This window comes from Pseudogymnoascus verrucosus (assembly GCF_001662655.1).
Source record: "Pseudogymnoascus verrucosus strain UAMH 10579 unplaced genomic scaffold scaffold_7, whole genome shotgun sequence".
Taxonomy (NCBI): domain Eukaryota; kingdom Fungi; phylum Ascomycota; class Leotiomycetes; order Thelebolales; family Thelebolaceae; genus Pseudogymnoascus; species Pseudogymnoascus verrucosus.
Genome location: NW_017263658.1, coordinates 390,620 through 414,364, shown reverse-complemented (window position 1 = coordinate 414,364; position 23,745 = coordinate 390,620). Strand labels below are relative to the sequence as shown.

Sequence of the window (23,745 nt, the reverse complement as noted above, 5' to 3'; positions counted from 1 at the left end):
AAATCTCTTCCATACTTTGTTTTTGAGTCAACCTGAAGAAGCGTCACTGATATCAACGCACAATGCACGGACCACCCGAACCCGAAATCGTGACGACGAAATATTTTTGGACGAGAGGGGCAGGAGGGTCCCACGACCACCAATTGACTCATCACAGAACTTTTGCGCCCGCTAACTCTTAAATACCCCACGCCTCGAACAGCTCCGGGTTCATGAACATCCTACCCCAAACCCTCCTGCGCGCTACACGACACACACTCCCACGAACCCTTTCGAATCTGCCAAAGTACACGCGCAAAAGACTCTGGAAACCCCTCGCCCACCGCGCCTATACTACCCCGCCAAAGCGCGCATACATCAACATGGCACACGCCAACGCCGATGAGCTGGCCACCAGCCTGCAATCCCTCGGACTGAAGGGCTCGCTCGATGCCTACCCGAATTGCTACCCGGAGATCAACCCGGTCGATATCTACAGGGCGCACATCACGTCCATCCTGTCCGAGATCACTGGCGTGGACCGTTCGATAGTGTACCCCTCGCTGCAGTGGACGCAAACACTTGAGAAGGGTGATATGGTTCTGCCCGTCGCCGCGCTGCGTGTGAAGGGCAAAAAGCCGAATGAGCTTGCTGAGGAGTGGGCGGCAAAGGTATGCGCGGCCTTGTTTGGGGCTGACGGAGTGATGCTAACGGCGGAATAGTTTGAGGAGACGGCACTGGTGCAGAAGCCTGTTGCGGGAGGCCCGTTCCTGCAGTTCTACTTCAAGGTCGACAAGCTGGCGCAGATCCTGCTGCCGACGATTCTCAAGAGCCAAAAGACGTTTGGTAGCAACCCGAACAATGGGCTGAAGGACCCGGCGGACCCGTCGAAGGGAAAGAAGAAGATTATCGTGGAGTTCTCGTCGCCGAATATTGCGAAGCCTTTCCATGCTGGACATCTCCGAAGCACAATCATCGGTGGCTTCCTCTCGAACCTATACGAAAGCGCGGGTTGGGATGTTGTCCGTATAAACTATCTTGGAGACTGGGGCAAGCAGTACGGATTACTGGCCCTCGGATTTGAGAAGTACGGTAACGAGGAAGCGCTGAAGGCGGATCCTATTAACCACCTTTACGAGATCTACGTTAAGATCAACACGGATATGACAAAGGAGAAGGACGAGATTAAGGCGCTTGAGGAGGCCGGCAAGAAGGACGAGGCACAGAAGATCAAAGATACCGGCATTGATGAGCAGGCTCGCAAATACTTCAAGGCCATGACTGACAACGACGAGAAGGCTATTGCACAATGGGCCCGCTTCCGTGAGCTCAGCATCAAGAGGTACAAGGAGACGTACGCTAGGTTGAACATCCACTTCGACGACTACTCGGGAGAGTCTCAGGTTAAGGAGGAGCGCATGGCCCAGACGGGCAAGAAGATGGAGGAGATGGGCATTGCTGAGGAGTCGGAGGGAGCTGTCATCGTGGACTTCGCGAAGCACGTGCCTGGAAAGGCTGGCAAGGCGTTGGAGCGACCTGTTATCAAGAAGAAGGACGGCACAGCGCTGTACCTCACCCGTGATATCAGTGAGATCCAGCAGCGTGTCGATAAATACAACTTCGACCACATGATCTACGTCGTCGCGTCGGCGCAGGACCTGCATCTCAAGCAGCTCTTCAAGATTATCGAGCTGATGGGCTACAAGGAGCTCGCCGCCAAGGTGCAGCACATCAACTTCGGCCTGGTCCTCGGCATGAGCACCCGCCGTGGTACCGTGAAGTTCCTCGACGACATCCTCCGCGACGTCGGCGACAAGATGCACGAAGTCATGCGCAAGAACGAGGCCAAGTACGAGCAAGTGGCCGACCCCGAGGCCGTCGCCGATATCCTTGGTATCTCCTCCGTCATGGTCCAGGACATGTCCGGAAAGCGTATCAACAACTACACCTTCAACATGGAGGCCATGACCTCCTTCGAGGGTGACACCGGCCCATACCTCCAGTACGCGCACGCCCGTCTCTGCTCTATCACCCGCAAGGCGGCGCTGAGCCCCGAGGAGATTGCCGGCGCGGACCTGTCGCTGCTGACGGAGCCGCACGCGCAGAACCTCATCCGTGTCATCTCCCAGTACCCAGATGTCGTTAACAACACGCTGAGGACGCTGGAGCCGACGACGGTTCTGACGTACCTGTTCAAGATGACGCACACTCTCAGCTCGAGTTACGATCACCTCCGCATTGTTGGCTCGGAGGCGGAGCTGATGAAGGCGAGGATGGCGCTGTATGATTCGGCGAGGGTTGTGCTGAACAATGGAATGAGGCTGCTGGGATTGAGCCCTGTGGAGCGGTATGTTTATTCTCTATGTTGATTCTGTGTGTGTAGATACTAACGATTACAGCATGTAAATGATGCAATGACACAGTGAGTTTAAAATATAGCTAGTTTTGGAGGAAAGGCTTTGAGGGCTTTCTAAAAGCTATGTCACCCAGTACACGTTATTGTAGACAAGTGTACTGGAAGCCGTGACCGGGGAAAGAGGGCGGTCCAAGGGACGCCATTCGACATAAAAAGCATTTGTAATAAGGAAAATCAGACTTCACAATTGTTAGAGTACCCATCTGCATTATTCATGAACAATTTCAGCATACACTCGACAGTCTAGTTATAAATACAACCGTCCCCTGCTGGCCCACCAGTTTTCCATCTCTTTCTTGTACACCACCCCGCCTCCCAATCTATCATACATCTCTTCCACCACCAACTCAAGCAGTAGCACTAGTCTTAATCTGTACTCCATGCCACCCCTCCTCATCCATCTGCTCCTTGAGCAACTTATTAACCATCCTCTGCTGCGCCAGCATCCCAACCCCAGTAAACGCACTACTCGCAATCTCGATCGCGAACATACTCCCACACCCCCCTGAGACATCCTGAACGTGCAGAGACGAGGGCGATAGGCCCGCGGAGAGTGAGTTGTGGATGCGTTGTTCGGCGGGGGAGAGGTGGGATAGCGCGTCCTCAGCGGGTTGCGCGGGGGCGGCCGCCGAGGTGGGCGTGGAGGAGTATGGCCTGTATGCGAGGGGAAGACGGCGGGGGGCAGCGCGGAGGACAGTTCGTGGAGATGTTGCGATGGCGCGGGAGGTGCGGGGGATGGCGCGCGCGAAGAGAGAGAGGATGCGTGGTGTTGACATTGTGTTTATAAGCTCGCGGCGGAGCGTGGTTGGGATGGCGGAGATGTGTAATTCGACCACTGTTTGGGTCGAGGGTGCGGTACAAGTGCGTCGCGGATGCAGCTTGAGGGTTGGGCTTTGTTTACCACGCGGGAGTATTCGTTTTGGTAGGCGTGGGAGCTTGAGATCCTGTGTTGGATGGTGATGATTGGGGGATTGGATTGGTGGTGGTTCCTGGGAACTTTTTTGGAGGCCGTCGGTGGGTGGAGCGCCGCCCGCCGCGGCTGTCGGGAGGAATTGGGTGGGGTGGGCGGGCCAATGGGGGCCGTTGATTAGCAAGCTTCCAACGACGAGGCTGAAGGACTAACGAAGGCGGTCCAACTGTTGGAACAGTTCACCGTGTTTGAATGCATTTCTATAGAATAGGCAGCAATCAGAAAAATGCTTATGAGTGCAATCGTGCCGCCATATTCTACATATGTAGGAAGATTTAACTATACGACAGCTGATTGTCGAGGACATCAACGCTGAATATTTGTGATAACACGAACAACCGCCTTCCTCTGCACCCCCATAGTCGGTGGAGCACCTTCCACAGACGATGGATACTTTCCCTGGCTGGGACATTATATAGATGGCGTTCACCAATCTCACTACCGCAACTTGTGGACCCAATAGCCGTCGTCTGTATATCAGACACGCACACCACCCAGCCCGAACTTCAAGATGGAGATCTCCTACTCCACGCGGGAGACATCTCTCAAAACGGCTCCTTCAATGAGATCCAGGCTCAACTAGATTGGTTAAATACCCAACCCCACAAGCACAAGATAGTCATCGGAGGCAACTACGACCTGCTCCTAGATCCTGTCTTCGTCGACGGCTTTCCAGAACGCATATTTGAGAGACCTGGTAGCAGCCGCTCAGACCTACAATGGGGTAGTATTATCTATCTCCAAGATAGTTCTGTTGATCTTAACTTCGATAACGGGCGTAAGCTAAAGATATACTGAGCACCCTCCACCAAGCAATTTGGAAACTGGGCCTTCCAATATCCTCCAATCCGCAATGTTTGGACGGGAGTTGTGCCACCCGACATGGATATTCTGCTCACCCACGGCCCGCCAAAGTGGCATCTCGACGCAAATGCACTGGGCAATGAATATCTACTAAAGGAATTGCAGCCAACGAAGCTTCCGCTGGTTGTATTTGGGCATATACATGCTGGGTATGGTTATGATGTTGTTGCTTTTGACCAAGTGCAGGTGGCGTATGACGATATTGTTTTTGGCAAGAAGGGGATAGTGCCACTTATTAAGATGGTATTCCATCTATTAATTGACAAGACTTACAAGAAATGGATTGGGTCAAGGCCGAAGGTTACGAGGCTGGTGAATGCCGCTGTAGTTGGAGGGCGACGTAATGAAGAAACGAGGCCGCCTATAGTTGTATCCCTGTAACTGTGGATGACATGATGTGTTGCATAATAAATATATAGTTAGCTGTATGCTTAAATCTACTACTTCTCATATCTCTGGTGTAGTTCCAACCCTCAATGAGCGCAAAACACGGTGCAGCTCTGATATAATTATTATGAGAACTATAGGTATCTCCATCTCTCTTCCAATGCGCTTATATCATCAATCCCTCTTTAATCCAAGCACACCCAAGCATCATCTCCATCACGCGTAAACTTGGAAATCCCCTAACTGCATCCTATACCAATTCTCACCCCCTACCCCACCCAACTTACTCGCCACAACTCTCACCCACCTCGCGTTCGCACTAGGAAACGCAAATACCAATCCCTCCCCAGCCAACGGCGCTGGAAACCCCGTTTGCACGAGCAAATCCCTCCATGCTGCCCCATCTCCACTCCCCTGAATCTTGAAATCAACTGGAAACCCCGATCCCGTACCCTCCACAAGGTCAGAACGCGCAAATAGCACCACGCGTCCGATACTCCTCTCAGATCCCAAGTCCACACTCGCATACTCGCTCCCAGTAGCACTAGCGTGTGAGACAGACGACCACCCAATGCGTCCTCGCACGTCACCATCCACGTTCCCGTCCGTGAGGAACCCCGAGTCCCAGCCCGCGCCAGCACCATCAGACGAGCTGACGCTCACACTCTTCCCTGCCGCGAGGTCATTGCCAGTAGCAGATGCGTAGATAGCAGGTGCGCCCCATGTCGTCCAGCCGTAGTAGTTCTCACCTGTAGTCGTAAAAGCGAATGTTACCGTGCTGCCGGCCCACGGAGTGACGTCGACCATGGCGGGGAGCCAGTGCTTCCAGACCCAAAAGCTTTTGTTGAGGCGGAGACCAGTGCCGAAGAGGTTTTGGCCATTGATAGTGACTTGGAAGGTGGATTCACCGCCGTTGCCGGCGCCGTCGCGGATTCCGACTGAGGTCCAGAGATTGAGGCGTTGTGTTCCGGAAACGGCGGGGAGAGCAACGGAGTAGCTGATAACTCCACCAACAGCAGAGTAGACTGATTTCCGAATGACACCTCCGACAGAGCCAGCAGGTTCTAGATGGTTATCCGGCCCCGAGCTGGTGGCAGCGGGGAAGGCGTCGTAGAAATCGACAACGCGGTTCCCTGGATTCCAAGGCGGTGGCTGGATGTTCCGTGGGATCTCGGCGCGGTCGGCGAGGAACTTGTTAAGGGCAAGTCCAAATGTGTCGCCCCAGTTCGGTGACCCGAAGAGGGCGTACTGGTCTTTGGTTGCCTGGTCTGATTCCCACGAGTTTGGGCAGATGACCTTAATGCCGTCGTTTACAAGAGTGAGTAGCGTATTATACGACCTTGTTGCATCCGTGGTGAGCGGGTTCAATTCGAAAACGCCGAAGTTGTTCTTGCCTGTGCCTCGTAGGGGATTGTCTACCTGCCCAATATCACTGGGAGTCCAGGCGTAGTACGTGACACCGCTCGCGCCGTTTGCGGCTGTTGCGGTTTCAAGGGCGTCAGCAAAGCCGTAGTCATCGAGGCGGGGAGTTTGATGGCCGTAGACGAGGGCGCGGGGGACGCCAGCCTCAGCAATCCAAAAGGTCTCATCAGCGACGGCGTGGTTGATGAGAGTTACACGCCAACGATTCCATTCTTCACTGAATGTCTGGCCGGGCGTGATAGAGGGCGGTGGCTGGAGGGCGTTCCAGGAGGCGAATGTGGTTCCCATTGCACTGTTGAAGGACTCGATGCCCGAGAACGCGGGGGTGCGGCCTTGACCGAAGTAGGCTCCACCTGGGCCGTAGATACCAATGTTCTGGAGCCACTGCCTCCACTCTTCCGTTGCGAGTGGGTTATAGTCTGCTCCATTGTTCGGCATGATCGTTTCGGAGTCGAGGCTGACGCCCACAAAGAGAGATGGGTGTGCGGCCGCCCATTCTACAATTGCTTCGGTAGAAGCCTGGATATTGCGTTTCTTGTAGTTGCGATAGACGGTATTCAGGCGCGAAAGAGTGAAGTAGTTGTTTCCCCCATTATGGCTAAACAACGAGCCACCAGAGCTGTTCAATACGGTCGTGTTGGGCTGTGCGGCAATGATATCCAGCAGAACATCGCCCCAGCCCCCGCTTGAATTCGGAGTGCAGCAGTCTGCCCATCTCCCATTATTCATGTGGACGAGAATCGGCAGGTCAGAAGAAACGGCTAGATCAAGCATGTGGTTGAGGTTGGTCGGGTCAAAGGAGTAATCACTGTCCGGGCCGTGGATATCGCGACTGAGTGCCCAGGACGAGAAAGACCAGCCTAGCTTGGTATAAGTTCCACCGAGGCCCAGTAGGGTCTTCATGGTTGAAAGGACGGCAAGGTCATCGCTCCTCGTGTGAGAAGCAAGAGCTCCCTCCCATATTGGAGTGATGTAAGTAATACTCTCAGTGCTAGTGCCACTTCTTGGAGCAATAGGAGTGGCACTGGTTTTCCCAAAGAGGGGTACAGCCAAAAGAGCGAAGCTTCCCAGGAGGCGCATAGTTTTGATGCGCCTTGGTTCGCTTTGATGCAATGAGAGAAGTAGACAACTTCAGGGAGAGAACACAAGAGGTTCACTTGATACAGTGAAGATTTTGAGAAAGGAAAAAGAAGAGGAGAAGGAGCGTCGTACTTACATTGTCTTACCATTCTATATCCATCTCTTACAACTCACATAAGCATAAGCACTTGCCCTTGAATAAGTTGCTTCCCTCGCTATAACTGGGTCCGAATATCTGTAGGTCTTACGTAGACACCACGAAGCATATCTATACAGCAGATGAGTACGCCATGAAGCCAAGATAAATCGCAAGCATGTCCCTGCAGGCGTCAAGTTGAAGAATTCGACCTTCCATGTCCGTCATAGATGTAAACATGCACGTGCGAGAAGCCGCGTTGGTGTAAGTGCTACTTGTAGTCGTGCCCAGGTTCCCCGCATTGAGTCTCGGTCTCAGGTGGCGCTTGGGCGTGGGCACTTGGAGCTTACTTGCACACTAGCAACCCCACAGTGCCGCTGTCACAAAGGTCGGGCCTTTCCCCGCAATTCAAGATTGGAGCTGGGCGGCAAGTAACTTATAACCTTGGGGAATCAATAAAAATAATAAGTACACATATAGAAAAGAATGGTATTTAATGATTATCATAGTGAGAGTAATATATCAAAGTGACAAATCACAAATAACGGAAACTCAAAGGAACACACCTGACCCATTCTCACCTCGGCCGTCGCCGCCTTGTACTCTAGTAATACCGTATTAAAAAAAAAGTACCGAGGGAACGTTCCATCCAACATCTCGGTCCAACTATACGCCAAGATGGCAGTTAGGGTGTCGGCTTCGGTTCATCTAATGCCGTTACAGCTAATGAGAGCGAATCAAGTTCGGCTTCGTGCTTTGTTATAAAGGTCAGAAGGCATTCCCTCGCCGATCCTTAACTAGCTGGTGGTCATACATGAGTAGGCTGTGGTGCTTCCTGCAGTTCATTTCATGGTGCGAGATATTCATTCATTCTCATCACCACCAAGCTCTGCTTCCGTCAGTCTCGCGGCTGCCACACTCCAAAAATGGTCGCCGTTAAGATGAAGGCCACTTGGAGGCTCCTGTCCTATATCTTTACCATCTCCCTTGGAGGAGCAGTTGTTGGCATTGATCTGGGTATCATCGCGACTACCCTCGCACAAGATGCTTTCAGCAACTACATGTTCCCGCCTGGAACTAAAAATGTCACATCTCTCACCGGCGCGATTGTGTCTATGGGATCAGCTGGAAATGCGATAGGCTGTCTGATAAATGGCCTTCTCCTTGAGAAATTGGGACGCCGAAAGACTCTTCTCGTTTCAACTTTCTTCACTATCGTGGGCTCCGCGTTCCAGACAGCCGCAAATGGCGTGCCGCTGATGATAGTCGGCCGCTTCGTCGCTGGCGTAGCACTCGGGATTCTCAACCCGACGATGCCAATTTACATCTCTGAGCTTGCTAGGCCAGAGGAGCGCGCTCGCCTGTGTGGTATATTTGGACTTATGATTGCCATCGGGTTTTGCCTCGCAAACTGGATTGGGTATGCGTGCTCCTTTGCGTCTGGAGACGTGACTTGGCGTCTTGCGCTTGGAATGCAGATACCTACAGCGGTACTTCTCATGGCCCTATCGATGTTTCTCCCTGAATCCCCTCGTTGGCGTAAGTACAGTATCACACATCTCATAAATCCAAGCTAACATCCCCCTAGTGGCCCAAAAGGAGCGCTACGAAGAGTTCGATGCATCGCTCAAGCGCATCTACGAAGACGAAGACGAAGAGTTCTTCGTGCGCTCGCAAGTCGAGATCCGCGCGCAGATCCAGCTCGAAGGCGCTCAGCGCTCCAACATCACCGTCGGACATGCACTGATCGAGATCTTCAACCGCAAGAACATCCGACGCACCGCCATGGCCATCATGGTGATGCAGGTGGGCATCCTCTCCGGAAGTCTTGCAATCCAAAACTACCAGTCCATCCTCTATGGCTCTCTCGGCTTCAAGGGCAGACAGGTCATTCTCATCAGTGGCTGCTACGGCTTCATGGGCATCGTCGGCCAGATCATCAATTTCTACGGCGTTTCTGACCGTTGGCCCCGTGTGAGAACTATGTGTATGTCTCCCCCATTTACCCTTGCATACCAGGTCTCCACTAACCTCTCACAGGGCTCGGCTGCCTCATACTCGCCGCTATGCTCTCAATTCTCATGGCTCTCTCCCGCTACTACGGCGATGGCAAAGATATGGCCGGTGCCCGCGCAGGCGTTGCCTTTATCTTCCTCTATTCAGCCCTCTACGCCGTCTTCTTCAACAGCACCCTCTACACTATTGCCGCCGAGACATTCCCGCAGCATCTGCGCGGTTACGGCACCTCAATTGCTGCGCTATGCCAGAACATCACCGCGATCTGGATGGGGCAGGTTACGCCGTTTGCTTTTGATGCGATCCACTGGAAGTACTATGCGGTGTTTATTGGGTGTCTAGTGGTGTTGAGCGCATTTTATGGGGTGTTCTTAACGGAGACTAATCAGCTCAGTTTGGAGAGTATTGCAGGAGCGTTTGGGGATGAGACGGTGGCAGTAGATAAAGCGGTGGCGCATGCGCAACAGGGAGATGAGAAGAGCGTGGCAGAGGGGGAAAGGGTGTAAGGTTGAGGTTGTAGGCGGAGAGAGATGTTGATTTGATGCTTTTGATTGTATTTGGTGGAAGGGGGTATTTACGATGGTTTATATCAATCCACTGGATTTAGTGAAGAAAGATCAGCTTATCTGCCAGTATTAGCCGCACTATTTGGTTATGAGATTCTGTGGCGCAAATTAAGCATGAATGCTGCTATTATCAGATTAAGTTCTTCGGGCAGCTTTATATCAAAGATTTTAACTCGCCCCTATTCTGTTCTCCCTTTCCCACACAGTCAAGTAGTCCAGTAGACAACAGCCTCGAACGGCCTTAGCTCTATTGTATCACCACCGGAAATAGTCGGCCCAGTCTCATAATTCCCAATTATCTTTTGTCCCTCGCTGGCAAACGGCTCAACTTCAGTGGGGACCTTCCAGCTCACCGCCTCCGCCCTGAAATTCGCCACAACAAGTGCCGCCCCCTCACTGCCAGGCGTTGACCGCATGTACGCGAACACATCATTATGCGCCGTCCCCACGGGAATAAAGTCACCATATACGATGACATCCTTGAGTTTAAGCCGCAGCTTAAGCAGCTTTGCCCAGTAGTGATACACACTATCCGGCTGGTTGACCTGTGCCTCAGCATTCCACGTCTCATAATCCCCATGCACGTTAATCCACGGTTTCTCTCCCGTCGTAAACCCAGCATGCGCTGATTTATTCCACTGCATAGGTGTCCTCGCGTTATCTCTCGATTTAATCCTGTACTCCTGCATCGCCACAGCTTGCCTCTCTTTGTCGTCGGGATACGCGGCGAGTAGCTCGTGCCAGTGATTCAGCGTCTCAATATCGCGGAAGTCGTCGATAGTCCACTCCGCGGGTACATTCTTCATAGCAAGCTCTTGGCCCTGATACACGAACACTGTACCGCTCTGTAGGGCTAGGAAGGTAGCCAGCATCTTGCCGCTCAGGGCGCGCCACTCGGGGTTGTCGGAGGCAAAGCGCGAGATAACGCGGCCTTGGTCGTGGTTCTCAAGGTAGAGTGCGTTCCAACCGCCGTTGTAAATCATGACATGTTGCCATTTTTCGACGACCGATTTCAGGTCGGACATGCGCCATTTGCGTGGGGTAAATTTGCCACCGGGGCCGTGGTCGAGGTCCACGCTAGGAAAGTTAGTGAGAGCATAAGTTAAATGGATGAGAAGGGGTGCCTACATCTCAAAGTGGAATATCATGTTCAGTTCTCCTCGATCGAAGGCCACGCTCTTTAGGATCTCCTCTGGATCGGTGACACCCGGCATCTCTCCCACGGAAAAGGCATCGTACTCTTTCAAGATCGCACCGATGTCTTTTAGGAACTCGTGCAGGCGCGGTCCACAGGCATAGAACTCATTACCCGACTGGAATTCCTGTGTAGGGTCTTGGATTGGGGCATCAGGGAATCCAGGGACTTTGCTGATAAAGTTTATGACATCCATGCGGAAGCCGTCGACGCCTTTGTCGAGCCAGAAGCGAATGAGAGAATGGACGGCGTCGCGGACGTCAGGATTCTCCCAATTCAGATCGGGCTGCTCGGTGGCGAAGAGATGGAGGTAGTACTGGTTAGTCTGCTCGTCAAGTTTCCATGCAGAGCCTGTTGGGGTGGTATGTTAGATACGGATTATAGTCGAGGATAAGAAACGAACCTCCGAAGTATGACGCCCAATTGTTGGGGGGTTGAGGGCGGCCATCTGCACCAATCTTTGGGTCTTTCCAGATATACCAGTCTCGATATTTGTTGTCTTTCGAGGACCTCGACTCTTTGAACCATTCGTGCTAGACGGCCACCTCTTAGCGTCACCCTTGCTTCCGTTTTGCAGTAGCATACCTGATCAGAAGTGTGGTTCACAACCAAGTCCATAACATACTTCATGCCGCGACTATGGAGCCCCTTAATGAGATTATCGTGATCGTCCATCGTGCCATACGGCGCATGGATATTCCTGTAATCCGAAATATCATAGCCCATGTCAACCTGGGGAGATTGGAGAATCGGCGAAAGCCAGACTAAGTCGACACCGAGGCTCTTGAGGTAGTCAAGCTCAGAGGTAATCCCCGGAATATCCCCAATGCCATCACCATTCGAGTCTTTGAACGAGGCCGGGTATATCTGATACACCGAAGCCTCCTTCCACCACGCCCGGTTTCCCAGCCTAGGGGGGTTTAATGCAGGCAACATCTCGATCCAGTAGCAACGATGAGAAGAGTGGATGGGGGTGAGATGGGGCTGGAAAACAAAAGGGAAATTTTGTTCTTTTATATAAGATTCAGAAAAATAAGCAAACAAATATTAAATAATCGAAACACCCGATGGGGCTGACACGCCTCACTGCAACGAGTGCTACCTACCTACCCCGCGATCCATGTGGGACACCCCGCCGGAATCTTCTCCCGAAGATACAGCGAAATGGTTTGCCTTGCAAGGATACAGCCGCACTTGTGCATGCGGCCGCGCTGAACCTTGTCCGTGGACTGAAATGGGAGGGGAGCTCCGTGTGCTTTACCCGGTATAAACATATGGAATATATACCCAAAAATTAGAAACTGGGAATTATGTGCTCCCAGTAGGAAAATAGCTGGGCTGCAGATAAAGGTGGTCAATAATATCTGGGCAAGCCACAATATGGCGCTAACAAACACTAGCGGCATCGAAGATAACCATGCTCCAGATTAACAAAAGCCGTATCTCGCCGGAATTCAACCAAAATCACAGAAACTCGAAGAAGAGCTAGTTATCTCTAAAATGGCGGCCGCAAATTTCGAAGCAGCTATAGCTCTCATTGACGAAGCGCATTCCGAAGACCCTACCATTGTGACCATTAATGGGAAAGAAATCCCATATGAACTCCACTATGCGCAGAAGTCAACGCATTACCTTGGGCTCCGCGAGCCAAACGCCTCGCCTGTCTTAAAAACAGCCGTCAGGGCACAGCACTTTCGCAGGTGAGTTGAAATGCATCTACTAGATATGAAGAGACTCACTTCAGGTGAGAGGTAGCTAATGGAGCTAATATCTTCGCAGATGGGAGGTGCCCCGCACTACTTACCCCGCCACTAGAGTTGGCTATTTTGCGTGGAGGACATTTCTCAAGAAACGTCAAGCGGACCTTGCATCCGAAATTTGCACACGCTGCAATTACAGCGCCGATGAGGCGGAGGCTGTGGCAGCACTCATCCGCAAAGAGGATATGAAGAGTAATGTTGAGTCGCAGATTCTAGAAGACGTCGCTTGCTTGGTTTTCCTTGACGATCAGTTCGAGAAGTTTGAGAAGGAGCATGACGAAGAGAAGATTATCAGTATTTTGAAGAAGACTTGGGCTAAGATGAGCGAAGGGGGGCAGAAGTTGGCTTTGGAGATGGAATTGAGCGATAGAGCGAAGGAGTTGGTAGGAAAGGCGTTGGGCTGAATATAGTATTGAACCACTCTACGTCTCTAGCTTTCATGGTGCACGGTGGTAATATCTGTGAACGAGCAAGAAAACAGTCTTCATTTTAAAATATGTTCTTACTCATCCTGTCTGATAAACACGGGCATTGTATCAAGTGGACAGTCTATGTTCTGTGTCTGGCCGCCCTCATACACATATACTCCATCCAGCAACTTCCACTTTTTGCCATTCGGAAAATAAACCGCCCGAGAAACACAGCCAGCCTTCAGAACTGGGGCACATAGATACTTGTCTCCGTACATATATTGATCATCAACTTCCCAGCATTTCGGGTCCTCTGGATACTCATAAAAGCAGGTCCGAATCACAGGCGTCCCCATCTCGTGCGCCTCGCGCATCAGCCCTCTGGTATACTCTCGCATTTCCTCGCGCAGAAGCATGTACTTCTTACATATCATCTCAATCTCAGGTCCGTAAGACCACACTTCGTTGTCGGCGCCTGACGTGCAGGTGGCTCCTCCGGTAGTGCCATGCTGCGGCTTGTGCGGTTCGCGGTCACCATGCAGACGCATGACGGGGCAGAAAGTTCCCCATTGGAACCATCTTACGAACAGCTCTCTGAATGCTTCGTCGTTGGGGTCGCCACCGTGGAAACCTCCGATGTCAGTCGTCCACCAGGGGATACCTGCGATTCCCATTTGTAGCCCAGCTGTAAGTTGGTTCCTGAACGAGCCCCACGATGAAGCAATATCACCACTCCAAACTAAGGCACCGAACTTCTGACTGCCGGCCCAGGCGCAACGAAGCAAGTTGACGACATTTTCTTGCCCAGCGGCAGTTTGACCCTCATAGAATGTGCGAGCATACTCTACAGGGTAGATGTTCCCGATTGCCAGGTTTGAGCCGGCATGGTAACGGTAGTTATCGAAATCATACGCGGTGTATTCTGGCTCCGCTTCATCAAGCCAAAAGACTTTAATTCCCTTATCAAAGTAATTTGTCTTCGCCTTCTCCCATACGTACTTTCTCGCTCCCGGGTTGGTGGAATCGAAGTGTACGGTGTTGCCTTGGAATTCCATAACTGTTCGCATACCGCGGTCAACGCGGATGAGGTAGCCATTCTCAAGCATCTCGGGGTAGTTATCAGCCCGCTTGTCTACGGTAGGCCATATCGAAACCATGAGCTCAATGTTCAGAGACTTTAATTCTGCTATCATTGCATCTGTAGTATGTGAGAATTGACCTTGTCGAAGTCGTCTTCGTATGAAAATTGCTCACCTGGATCGGGCCAGTAGGTTGGGTCAAACTTCCAGTCGCCCTGTAATTCCCAGTGGAAGAAATCAATGACTATGAGATCGATAGGCAACTCACGGCGCTTGTACTCGCGCGCAACTTCCAGCAACTCCTCCTGCGTCTGATAACGAAGCTTGCACTGCCAGAAGCCGAGTCCATACTCAGGCATCATTGGTACGGTTCCAGTAACGCCACTATACGCTTCCACAATTTCAGCCGGAGAATCTCCCGCACAAACCCAGTAGTCGAGAATCGACGTCGAATAAGCCTCAAAGCTCATCGTATTTTTCCCCAAGACCGCCCGGCCAATTCCTGGATTGTTCCAGAGAAAACCATATCCAAGTGAAGACAGAGCAAATGGCACCGAAGCCTGAGAATTCCGATGTGCAAGCTCCAGATCATGCCCCTTTAAATCCAAATGCGGCTGCTGGTACTGTCCCATACCAAAGATCTTCTCATTGACATCGACCGACTCAAAGCGCATAGTCAGATGGTAGTCTCCGCCAGGAATCGGCTTAAATTCGCGCGCCTCCACCTCGATGGCGCTGCACTTGGGATCCCGCACATCCAGTCTATTCCGTGCGTATTCTTCTAGTAATTTTTCCCCTTTGCTGTTGTATACAATAAGCTTACCCCGCTTTGAGATGGTGGCATTGATCTTGCCGTTGGTGATGGTTGCTTCTGTCTCGTCGACGGTGATTTTTGCCTTTGGTGAGATGGGTGGTACGTCCAATGCCCAGCCCTCAGTTGGCATCGAGCGTTGCTTGGTTGCACGCACTCGGAGGGCGTTTTCTCCCCATGGCTCTATCCATAGCTCTTCGGCGTCGTAGTGGAATACAAGGCGGTTATCTTGTTGGGAAAGCATCTTCTAATATTTCTCTTTTACGACCAATTCAAAAATGGCTGTCTGTTCCGATGGGCACCTACAAAATTATCCGTAGGTTTTCTCCTCTAGTATATATACGCTGCTGTTGAGAGTCAAGTGAGGGGTAGAATGTCATCCCCGAATTGGCTCTGATGAGGGGCTGCAACACGGATAAAGGTGTTTGTCAAACTCAGCCGACTCCATTGGCTACTATTGCTAGAGCTTTTAGGTTGACGTGGATATGTATGGCCAAGACGAGATAAGGTGCATTAGTGATTTGTGATGACTTTTAGTATTGTTATATAGATGTGGTATTCTATGGTTAGTATTCAGGTCGGTCCCCTTCCCCACCGGAAAGTTTAAAACAAAATATGTTCTAAATATTTATCACATCGCTATTTACGTCATAATTTTTTACGACGTCATGGTGGATTTACCAAGTCAACAAAATAACAAAACAAATATGTAATTCTCAATTAACCACAAGTAACTCTCTTTATTTTTCATTCACTCTATTAAAGAAGTAACTTTACGCCAGTCTCATATTTACTAATATTTATAAACCATGCACGCGACAAAATCCCAACCAGAGAAGATCGTTGAAATAATCGACAAGCACCGGCCCGACCTATCCGAGTTCGAAGATATATACAAAGATTTCCACAAGCACCCCGAACTAGGAACCAAAGAAGAAAGGACAGCAGGTATCATCGCCAAGCGCCTCAAAGAAAGTGGCTTCGACGTCCACGAGAAAATCGGCGGCCATGGAATAGCTGCCGTGCTCCGCAGGGGCGATGTACCAACCGTGCTGCTAAGAGCTGATATGGACGCTTTGGCGGTCGAGGAGGAGACGGACCTACCTTATAAAAGCACTGTCTCTAAGACTATGCATGCATGCGGTCATGATATGCATGTTACTTGCCTTCTCGCGGCTGCGAAATTGCTCAATGATGCGAAGTCGGAATGGTCAGGTACGCTGATTTGCGTATTCCAACCTAATGAAGAAAATGGAGCTGGTGCGAAGGCAATGGTAGACGATGGGCTATACCAAAAAATTCCCAAGCCTGATGTTGTTTTAGGTAAGCCCCTTCACCACTCGGTTTGCTGCGGTGCTAACTATGGCCAGGACAACACGTTTCTCACATGAAGACCGGGACGTTGTCTATTGGTGCTGGCGTCACTCTATCCGCAGCAGATTCATTCAAGGTCACCATCCACGGAAGGAGCGGACACGGAAGCCAACCAGAAAACTGCATCGACCCAATCGTCATCGCGAGCTCCATAGTAGTTCGCCTCCAGACCGTTGTAAGCAGGGTCGTTTCGCCTTCTGAATCCGTCGTCGTGACATGCGGCAGTTTCCACGGGGGGGAATCAGAGAATGCTATTCCCGACGAGGTTGAGATAAAGCTGAACATCAGGACGCAAAGTGAGAATGTGCGGAAGAGAGTCATTGAAGCGGTGAAGCGGATTATCAAGGCCGAGTGCGACGCCGGGGGCTGCACTCAGCCGCCTGATATCGAGCCTACGTCGCGATTCCCACTTACAGTCAACGACCCAAAGATCGTTGACAAGCTCCATGATGCGTTTAAACCCGTCTTTGGCGATATTCCAAGTACATCCGGGATGGTTAGTGGCAGTGAGGATTTCTCGGATCTTGCTACACCACATGATATCCCATACGCATTCTGGTTTTTTGGAGGAACAGATGAGAAGAAGTGGGATGATGCGGTGAAGAATGACACTGTCAATCTCCTTCCACATAACCATAGCGCCAAGTTTGCACCAGTTATCGAACCTACCTTGAATGCGGGATCGGATGCATTGGCCTTAGCTGCTCTGACATTTTTGAAGACATAGTAGGGTGTTAATTGTTTGATGTACGAAGGGTTGTTCATGTATATTTATCTGTCGCTTGATACGCGTGATTATCGATGTTGCTGCCTGTCTGTATCTTCAAATCTTCACATCAACCACCTCAAAGATTTACGCGTGCTACCACATCTCGGTAGTTCACACAACACACCATTATATATCGAAATGAATTCCTCTTGGCTTCCTCTAGTTCTTCAACCCGACTTCATCTGGACTCCTCGAACTTCCACGCCATTATCTACCAAAATACCCGTGACCCCCAAACCCAGCCACCCTCTCATCCGCCGCTTCTGAGGATACACCCACGCCTACCTCAAAACTTTCTCATATCACTACTGCCGCTGGGCCGGCTTCCCCTTCGACAACCAAATCGCTCCCCTCCCCTTCGGCCTCCTCCTAAAATGGTCGGATGGCACGCGGCTTGAAGAAGTCCTCGCCACCCAAGTCTGCTTCACCGCCGGCCTCCCAACTCCAAAAATCATCTGCTATGGAGATCACCCAGAGACTCCGCATGCTCCGGTGTCAATACTGATGACGCGGCTTCCGGGCAAGGAAATAGGACAAGTCTACGAATCCCTCAGCGTTGATGCCAAAGCAACCGCCCTCGCTGAGCTGAAGACTTACTTGGCCACCATACGCCAGTGGAAAAGCCCTTGGGGCGACGCGCGGATCTGCTCCATCACAGGTGGTCCAATCCGCAGCATCCGCGTGCCCAACCACATCGTGGGCCCGTATGAGACGTCCGATGAGTTCCACGACTATCTCCTCGCGCCGGCGCGGAACTCCAGCTGCTTCAAGTCGCAATAAGACTTCGAAGAGTCCCTTCAGCGCGCGCGAAAGCTTCGTACGTTGGAGAGACCGGGGGTGAAGTTCACGCATGGGGATCTGAAGCACCATAATATCCTCGTTGATGAGGAGGGGCATGTCACGGGATTCTTGGATTGGGAGGCAGCGGGGTCGTATCCGGAGTTTTGGGAATATACGACGGCGATGAGGTATTTGAGGGAGGGGTTTTGGTGGCATGGATTTTTGTTGTAGCTGGGCGCTGATAGGTAGCGAGAGGAGTCAGAGTGCGAGAGGGCGTTGACAAATTTGACTGTTGATTCTTGGGTATTTTGATAGAGCTGGGAATAAGCTCGGAATATGCTCCTCAGAAACGATATCGCATTACAGAATAAAAGCAGGAGCGAAGTTCGATAAGATAGTATTATTATTGCACCTTTGCAGGTATATTGGATATATTGTAATACAAATGCAACGCAAAGCAATCAGCCGAATTTTCAGTGTCCTTGTCCTGCAAACTACCACCTGAAAATAAATATAGACAGACAAATAGACGCAGCATCCCTCGCGGTAGCCAACGTCCCCAGCCAAAAAAATGTTATACAGCTCTCTCCAACCATCTAGACCCATCCATAAATACCCTCACTTCTCCACCGGCATCGCCCAATGCACCCTCTTCTTAATCTTACCCCACCCCCTCTCCTCCATCTTCTTCCCCGCACCACTCGGCCCTGGCTCGCCACCAATCCCCATCCCCATCTCCATCTCAACATCCTCCCCCTCCTCCTCAATAACCCCAATCTCCGGGCTCGGCTCGCGCCACGCCCTCCCCCTAGGCCCTGCACTCCTCGACCTCCTCACAGGCCCCGGCACCAGGCCACTCCTCACGAGCCCCCTCCCTCGCGCCGCTCCAGTTCTCCCCACTTTACTGCCCTTGCCACTGCTATTGACCCGCTCCTTCACGCGATGCGGCACAGAAAGCCAGTCATGCATGTCCCGCTCCGCCTGCTCAGCCTCCAACTCCTCGTCCGAGAGAATAGGCAGACGCTGGAGCGAACTCGGGCTAACCTCACGCACCTGCGGCATCTTGGCGTCGTCGCTCTCGATGCCGGCGCTGAGGTCGAGGTAATCGTCGTTATCATCGTCGGCGGGGATGGCTGGCTCAAGGAAGTAAGCAAAGGGGTTTGCGTCTGTGTCTGAGATATCGGAGATGCCGTCGTGGCCGAGGCGGAGGATAGTGGGTGGCCAGGAGTCCCGGCGGATGAGGTGGTGGGATGGCATGGTGTGGTAGGTTTGTATGAGGTGAGAAGTGTGTGTATATGTGCTCAACGAGCAAGATTCACCGGCCACGGCCGGCTGCGTCGAGTGACAATGCGTCGACGACTTTATTCAGTGCTTGTAGCGACAGAAAATATATGAGAACAGACCCCAGAAATACCCTGAGTCAGTCCGCGTAGCACAGCGCAGGTAACCAACTAGCTCAAAAACTCTTATGTATCACAAAAAAACGGTCGTTCCAAAAGGTCCTAGCAAATCGGAATCGAGACGGGAAATAAAAACCGAAGGAAACACAAACAAAGGCACAGGAAAGCCAACCTACTTATACCTCCCTCTCCACCTGCATCCGCCTGTCTCTCATCCACATGCTACTAGCTGTAGCCAGATATCCCTCTCGCAGCCGCAGCGCAGCGCAGGGGGTAGTATGACCCAGCGCCCTCGCGTCCACCCACCCACTCCCCCCTCCGCCTCCGCCCCGCTGCCTCGTCCCCCATCACCAGCCGGCCGGCACTCGACTCATCTAGGACGAACCATCCCCTCCCAGCAGCGAACCACGCATCCCTATTGGCCTCGCGCCTCCTGGGGATGCACACACTCAAGCACACCGGCCACCCAACTACCACCGCGCGAGCCGGTATCGAGCATCATCGCGCAGTAAGGAGCAGCAGCGCTGAGTCGTTCGCCGGAACTAGTCGAGGCAGGGCGCCGCGGTGAGACATGGCCACGAGCGGGAGGGTGTGGTGCGGGGCGGGGCATGGGAGGCCTGGGGGGCAGATGACTGGGGACGGGAAGCGTGGGGGGGGGAAGGGAGGGTTGGAGCCGCGTGCCGGTGTGACGTTTCCCGCTCGGTTTCTCGTACCTTCCCGTCCCCGCTGCCTGGGCGGTGCTCTAGGCAGAGAGAGAAAGAGAAAAAAATAGTCGTCACGCCGGACTCTCGTGGGCTAATTCAGCGAACGAGGCAGTTTCCCGAACGAGGAGTTTGACAGATGGGGTCGAAATCATCGATACTTTGACGGTTGGGCCCTACGATCCGCATTAATGCATGCTGCTCGCACCCGGCGCACTGCCGATCCCCACCCCTAGGGATCATGCACGATGATGGTAAGCCCTCCCATCCCCCACCCCATGGCTGAACGCCCACCTGCACGTCCTCCCCATCTCGGTATCGCTAATCACCACTATCACCTCCACCACCACCACCACCATACTCGCCCACCCCATCTCACCCCATCTCATCTCACCCCATCGCACCCCGCGCCGCCCTCATTTCCACGCAACGCGGCCAACCCGATGTATGCATCCACCACGCCCGCCTCGCAGCCTCGTGACGCTCAGCTCAGCCGCCACAGGTAGTCAGCTCACCGCCCGGCGGGACGCAAAACAGGGTCGGCGGGGTCTGAAAATAAACTTAGGCGTGCCGCTAAGGGTGGTGTGGGTTGGGGTTTGGGGTTTGGATGGAGCGGGTGAGGGCGGGCGAGTGACGAACCAGTCGGCGGACTAGAAAGGAGGTGGTGGGGAAGGGGGATGGGATCCTGGTTGTGCGTGGTTGTGCGTGGTGGTTGGTGGTGGTGGTGATTGAGAATGGCTTGGCTGGCTGGCGATTTTGCTGAGTATGAACTTGCGAAGGGGGGCAGCCATCGCGATATATCGGTTTATGAATACATTTCTACTTCCGCGCTTGCCGACGAGAGACTGACTGATCCAAGCATCGCATCGCCTGAGCGGACATAAACTAAATCATGACTGTGATCCGAGCATCTCGTAAGAAAGCTGGGGGGGGTGGCTGATAAACCTCCCCTCCTTGGCCTCGCCGCACATGCATACCAATATATACAGCACTACCCCCATTTTAGCTCTAACGTCCCTACTCCTAGTCTAGCTTACATTCCTCGAAAACAAGTCCATGACCTCTTTCCAACACATCACGACCTCGCCCAATCTCGTATCACGAATCCGAGACATACCTGCGTCATCTTTGCCTCGATTAGGACCTATCTATCTATCTACAGTAACAAAACATGATATAGCATGGCGCCATTTCATCCCATCCCATTCCATTCTCGTTTATCACACGCAGCCACCAACACAACTCGACCTAACTCATTCCTTATCCGCACCTCCGACAAACCCATCCACCATCCCTATACTCCGATACGGAAAACAAGAAATCGCAAACAAGCAATCATATCGCACCCCCATCCGCGCATTCCCTTCCATAATCGTAAAATGCAAACCCCCCTCGCAAATCCATCCCATCGTACCCCCTCCCCTCCCACTCACCGCTCACCACATCACTCCCCCCCCTTCACCGCTCCGCCCTCCTCCTCCTCCTCTCCTCCGCATAACTCTCCGACTTCCCCGGCGCCGCCGCCGTCCCGCTCAACCCAGGGATAACATGCCTATAGCTCTTCGTCCCCGTATCCCCACTAACCTCACTATCCACATACCCGCCCGGCATCCCACTCCCACTTCCACTCGCGCCACTAACCGTGCTCCCCCCCACCGAGCTCCCCAAATCATCACCAGGCGTATAACTAAAGTCCCTCCTCCCCCCACCACTCCTCCCCGCAGCACTCCTCCCCTTCTCCCTCAACCTCCTCGCCTCAGCCTTAATCCTATCCGCCTCTCTCACCGTCTCAACCTTCCTAATCCCCGCCCTCTCCTTCGTCGGACTCGCGCTCGGACTCCCCACCGCATACCCCTCCCCCCCGCGCTCCCTAACCCTCCTAACCTTCTGCGGGGAATTCGTCGGCGTCGCCTCCCTCCCCGCCAACAACCCCGTAGCGCTCTCCTCGCTCCCCCCAACCGAAGACTCAAACGCCGATCCATCAGCCGCGCGGTTCATCCCCCCCACCCTCGCGGGCTTCTCATGGCGGTATGATCTTATCGCCGCGTCGCCCAGGTCATCGCCTTCGAGTTCATCACCGCCCACCGATTCCGCGTCTCTGAGACGGGATTTCTCGCGCTTATCCCCCTTCTCGCGGAATCGTTTGCGCTCCTTCTTCGCCGCCGACGCCGCGGCCGAGCGCTCCGTCTTCTCTTTCTGGAAACGCCCGCTGACGCCGCGGGTGATGGATGTCATCTCACTAACCACCGTCTCTGTCCCGACAAGACTCTCAGTCTGCTCAGTATACGCACTACTCAAGACGCTACTCTCGCTATCCCTATACCGTTTCCCCACCACGCTCCCGCCGCCCAAATCCGTAGTGCGCGTAGCACCACTCAATGTCGTCCCATTAGGCCCCTTCCTCCTCAAAACAGTGGATTTGTAATCCTCCCAGTCGCCCTGCCGGAAGTGGAAGCCCCCGTTTTTGGCGATGAAGAAGAACCAGATCCCGGTTATGACGAAGCCGGCGCAGATTATGCCGATGAGGGCGAAGATGGCGGAGGTGGGGACGGAGGTGGGTTGGATGGTGCCGGAGCCGTGGGGGAAGGCTTCGTCGCGGGCGTGGAGGGTGGTGGTGGTGGTGTCGGAGCGGGCGTGGAGGGAGGGGGTGGTGGTGAAGGTGGCGGTGGTGCGGCGGGTGAGGGTGGTGAAGAGGGTGTGGATGGCTGAGAGGGAGTCGGGGATGGGTGCCATGATGAAGGTGGTTGAGTTGTGAAGTTTATTGTTCCGTGAAGCGTAGAGGTGATCGTGATTGTGTAGGTTTCGACTCTCCGACAGTAGTATTATCGCCGTCTCTCGGTAGAGGTAAGTCGACAGCTCACTCAAACCCTTCGACGTAGGCTTTCAGCCGTAGCCACTGTATTCCTGTCTCTTGTCCTCTCTCTGTACGTTGTCTCAATCGTTCTCTCTCAGTATAATCGTCGTACCAATTCTCAACTCCTCGCTTTAAGAAGTTCAAGGATAGTAAGGGTGTGTTGTATAATACCAACAATCCCACAAGTAATCAGAAGGATGTGACTCTCCGTGTGCTTTATTGTTCTCGTAGTAACAAAACCAAATTACGCAGCTAGACACAAAACCCTCTCGTCAACCAACCTCCCGAGTCGAGTCGGTAGGGTAACCCGCACAGTCCACCCGTAAACAAACCCTTCCTCCCCCGCTGACCGGACAACCAGACAATCACCACCCACCACCACTCCCCTTCCCTCCCCTCCCCTACCAATTCCCCATCCCCCATCAAAACTTCCATCATCGGCCATCCATCACTCGCATCTCCTCCCGTTCCGCTACTGCCCAGCAACAAGTGGATCCCGCCGACCCGACCTGACCCTTGTCCTCAACTCAAGCCAAGAAAGAGAAAAAGTGACATCAGTCCCGCGGCCCGTTTCTCCACTTCCACGCACCTTGCTAAAGAAAACTCTCATTTTCGGGCGTTGGGCATGAAGAGGGGAGATTGGTTGGTTAAGGGAAAAGGGAAAGTTAGATTATCACATTTTAGAGGTATATACTTTCCTTGAATTTAAACGCGGTGTCTTAACTTGTGGTGTTTTAACTCACCGACTCACCGATTTGAAATCAACTCAACTCAAC

At 52.7% G+C, this 23,745-nt stretch overlaps 11 protein-coding genes across 11 annotated transcripts; 5 read left to right on the top strand and 6 right to left on the bottom strand.

Annotated features, from left to right (window-relative positions):
* Window positions 1-147: 147 nt before the first annotated feature.
* VE01_02909 (uncharacterized protein) lies at window positions 148-2,671 on the top strand. Its single transcript, XM_018272413.2, has 3 exons — window positions 148-650; window positions 702-2,326; window positions 2,379-2,671. The coding sequence occupies exons 1-3, from the start codon at window positions 213-215 to the stop codon at window positions 2,383-2,385; spliced, it is 2,070 nt and encodes a 689-aa protein (XP_018133178.2). The 5' UTR covers window positions 148-212; the 3' UTR covers window positions 2,386-2,671.
* On the bottom strand, window positions 2,629-3,377 carry VE01_02908 (uncharacterized protein). The gene has a single exon (XM_018272412.2). It carries the CDS (start codon window positions 3,169-3,171, stop codon window positions 2,743-2,745), a length of 429 nt encoding a protein of 142 aa, XP_018133177.1. The 5' UTR covers window positions 3,172-3,377; the 3' UTR covers window positions 2,629-2,742.
* Window positions 3,378-4,247: 870 nt separating this feature from the next.
* Window positions 4,248-4,610, top strand: VE01_02907 (uncharacterized protein; the record flags this gene model as incomplete). Its single annotated transcript, XM_018272411.1, has 1 exon — window positions 4,248-4,610. The coding sequence occupies one exon, from the start codon at window positions 4,248-4,250 to the stop codon at window positions 4,608-4,610; it is 363 nt and encodes a 120-aa protein (XP_018133180.1).
* Window positions 4,611-4,832: 222 nt separating this feature from the next.
* VE01_02906 (uncharacterized protein) lies at window positions 4,833-7,209 on the bottom strand (the record flags this gene model as incomplete). The annotated part of the gene is made up of 1 exon (XM_018272410.2): window positions 4,833-7,209. The coding sequence occupies exon 1, from the start codon at window positions 7,116-7,118 to the stop codon at window positions 4,833-4,835; it is 2,286 nt and encodes a 761-aa protein (XP_018133179.1). The 5' UTR covers window positions 7,119-7,209.
* Window positions 7,210-8,180: 971 nt separating this feature from the next.
* VE01_02905 (uncharacterized protein) lies at window positions 8,181-9,776 on the top strand (the record flags this gene model as incomplete). Its single annotated transcript, XM_018272409.1, has 3 exons — window positions 8,181-8,793; window positions 8,843-9,241; window positions 9,295-9,776. 3 exons carry the CDS (start codon window positions 8,181-8,183, stop codon window positions 9,774-9,776), a joined length of 1,494 nt encoding a protein of 497 aa, XP_018133182.1.
* A 179-nt stretch (window positions 9,777-9,955) lies between these two features.
* On the bottom strand, window positions 9,956-12,118 carry VE01_02904 (uncharacterized protein). The gene is made up of 4 exons (XM_018272408.2): window positions 11,617-12,118; window positions 11,435-11,564; window positions 10,965-11,382; window positions 9,956-10,913 (listed from the first exon to the last, which is right to left on the bottom strand). The coding sequence occupies exons 1-4, from the start codon at window positions 11,965-11,967 to the stop codon at window positions 10,043-10,045; spliced, it is 1,770 nt and encodes a 589-aa protein (XP_018133181.1). The 5' UTR covers window positions 11,968-12,118; the 3' UTR covers window positions 9,956-10,042.
* A 178-nt stretch (window positions 12,119-12,296) lies between these two features.
* Window positions 12,297-13,265, top strand: VE01_02903 (uncharacterized protein). Its single transcript, XM_018272407.2, has 3 exons — window positions 12,297-12,381; window positions 12,432-12,731; window positions 12,811-13,265. The coding sequence occupies exons 2-3, from the start codon at window positions 12,532-12,534 to the stop codon at window positions 13,193-13,195; spliced, it is 585 nt and encodes a 194-aa protein (XP_018133184.1). The 5' UTR covers window positions 12,297-12,381; window positions 12,432-12,531; the 3' UTR covers window positions 13,196-13,265.
* A 28-nt stretch (window positions 13,266-13,293) lies between these two features.
* Window positions 13,294-15,677, bottom strand: VE01_02902 (uncharacterized protein; the record flags this gene model as incomplete). Its single annotated transcript, XM_018272406.2, has 2 exons — window positions 14,456-15,677; window positions 13,294-14,399 (listed from the first exon to the last, which is right to left on the bottom strand). The coding sequence occupies exons 1-2, from the start codon at window positions 15,333-15,335 to the stop codon at window positions 13,294-13,296; spliced, it is 1,986 nt and encodes a 661-aa protein (XP_018133183.1). The 5' UTR covers window positions 15,336-15,677.
* A 223-nt stretch (window positions 15,678-15,900) lies between these two features.
* On the top strand, window positions 15,901-18,014 carry VE01_02901 (uncharacterized protein; the record flags this gene model as incomplete). Its single annotated transcript, XM_018272405.1, has 4 exons — window positions 15,901-16,414; window positions 16,462-17,191; window positions 17,398-17,459; window positions 17,503-18,014. The coding sequence occupies 4 exons, from the start codon at window positions 15,901-15,903 to the stop codon at window positions 18,012-18,014; spliced, it is 1,818 nt and encodes a 605-aa protein (XP_018133186.1).
* A 229-nt stretch (window positions 18,015-18,243) lies between these two features.
* On the bottom strand, window positions 18,244-19,703 carry VE01_02900 (uncharacterized protein). The gene has a single exon (XM_018272404.2). The coding sequence runs from the start codon at window positions 19,269-19,271 to the stop codon at window positions 18,633-18,635; it is 639 nt and encodes a 212-aa protein (XP_018133185.1). The 5' UTR covers window positions 19,272-19,703; the 3' UTR covers window positions 18,244-18,632.
* A 1,870-nt stretch (window positions 19,704-21,573) lies between these two features.
* VE01_02899 (uncharacterized protein) lies at window positions 21,574-23,211 on the bottom strand (the record flags this gene model as incomplete). The annotated part of the gene is made up of 1 exon (XM_018272403.2): window positions 21,574-23,211. The coding sequence occupies exon 1, from the start codon at window positions 22,846-22,848 to the stop codon at window positions 21,574-21,576; it is 1,275 nt and encodes a 424-aa protein (XP_018133160.1). The 5' UTR covers window positions 22,849-23,211.
* Between the last annotated feature and the right edge of the window lie 534 nt (window positions 23,212-23,745).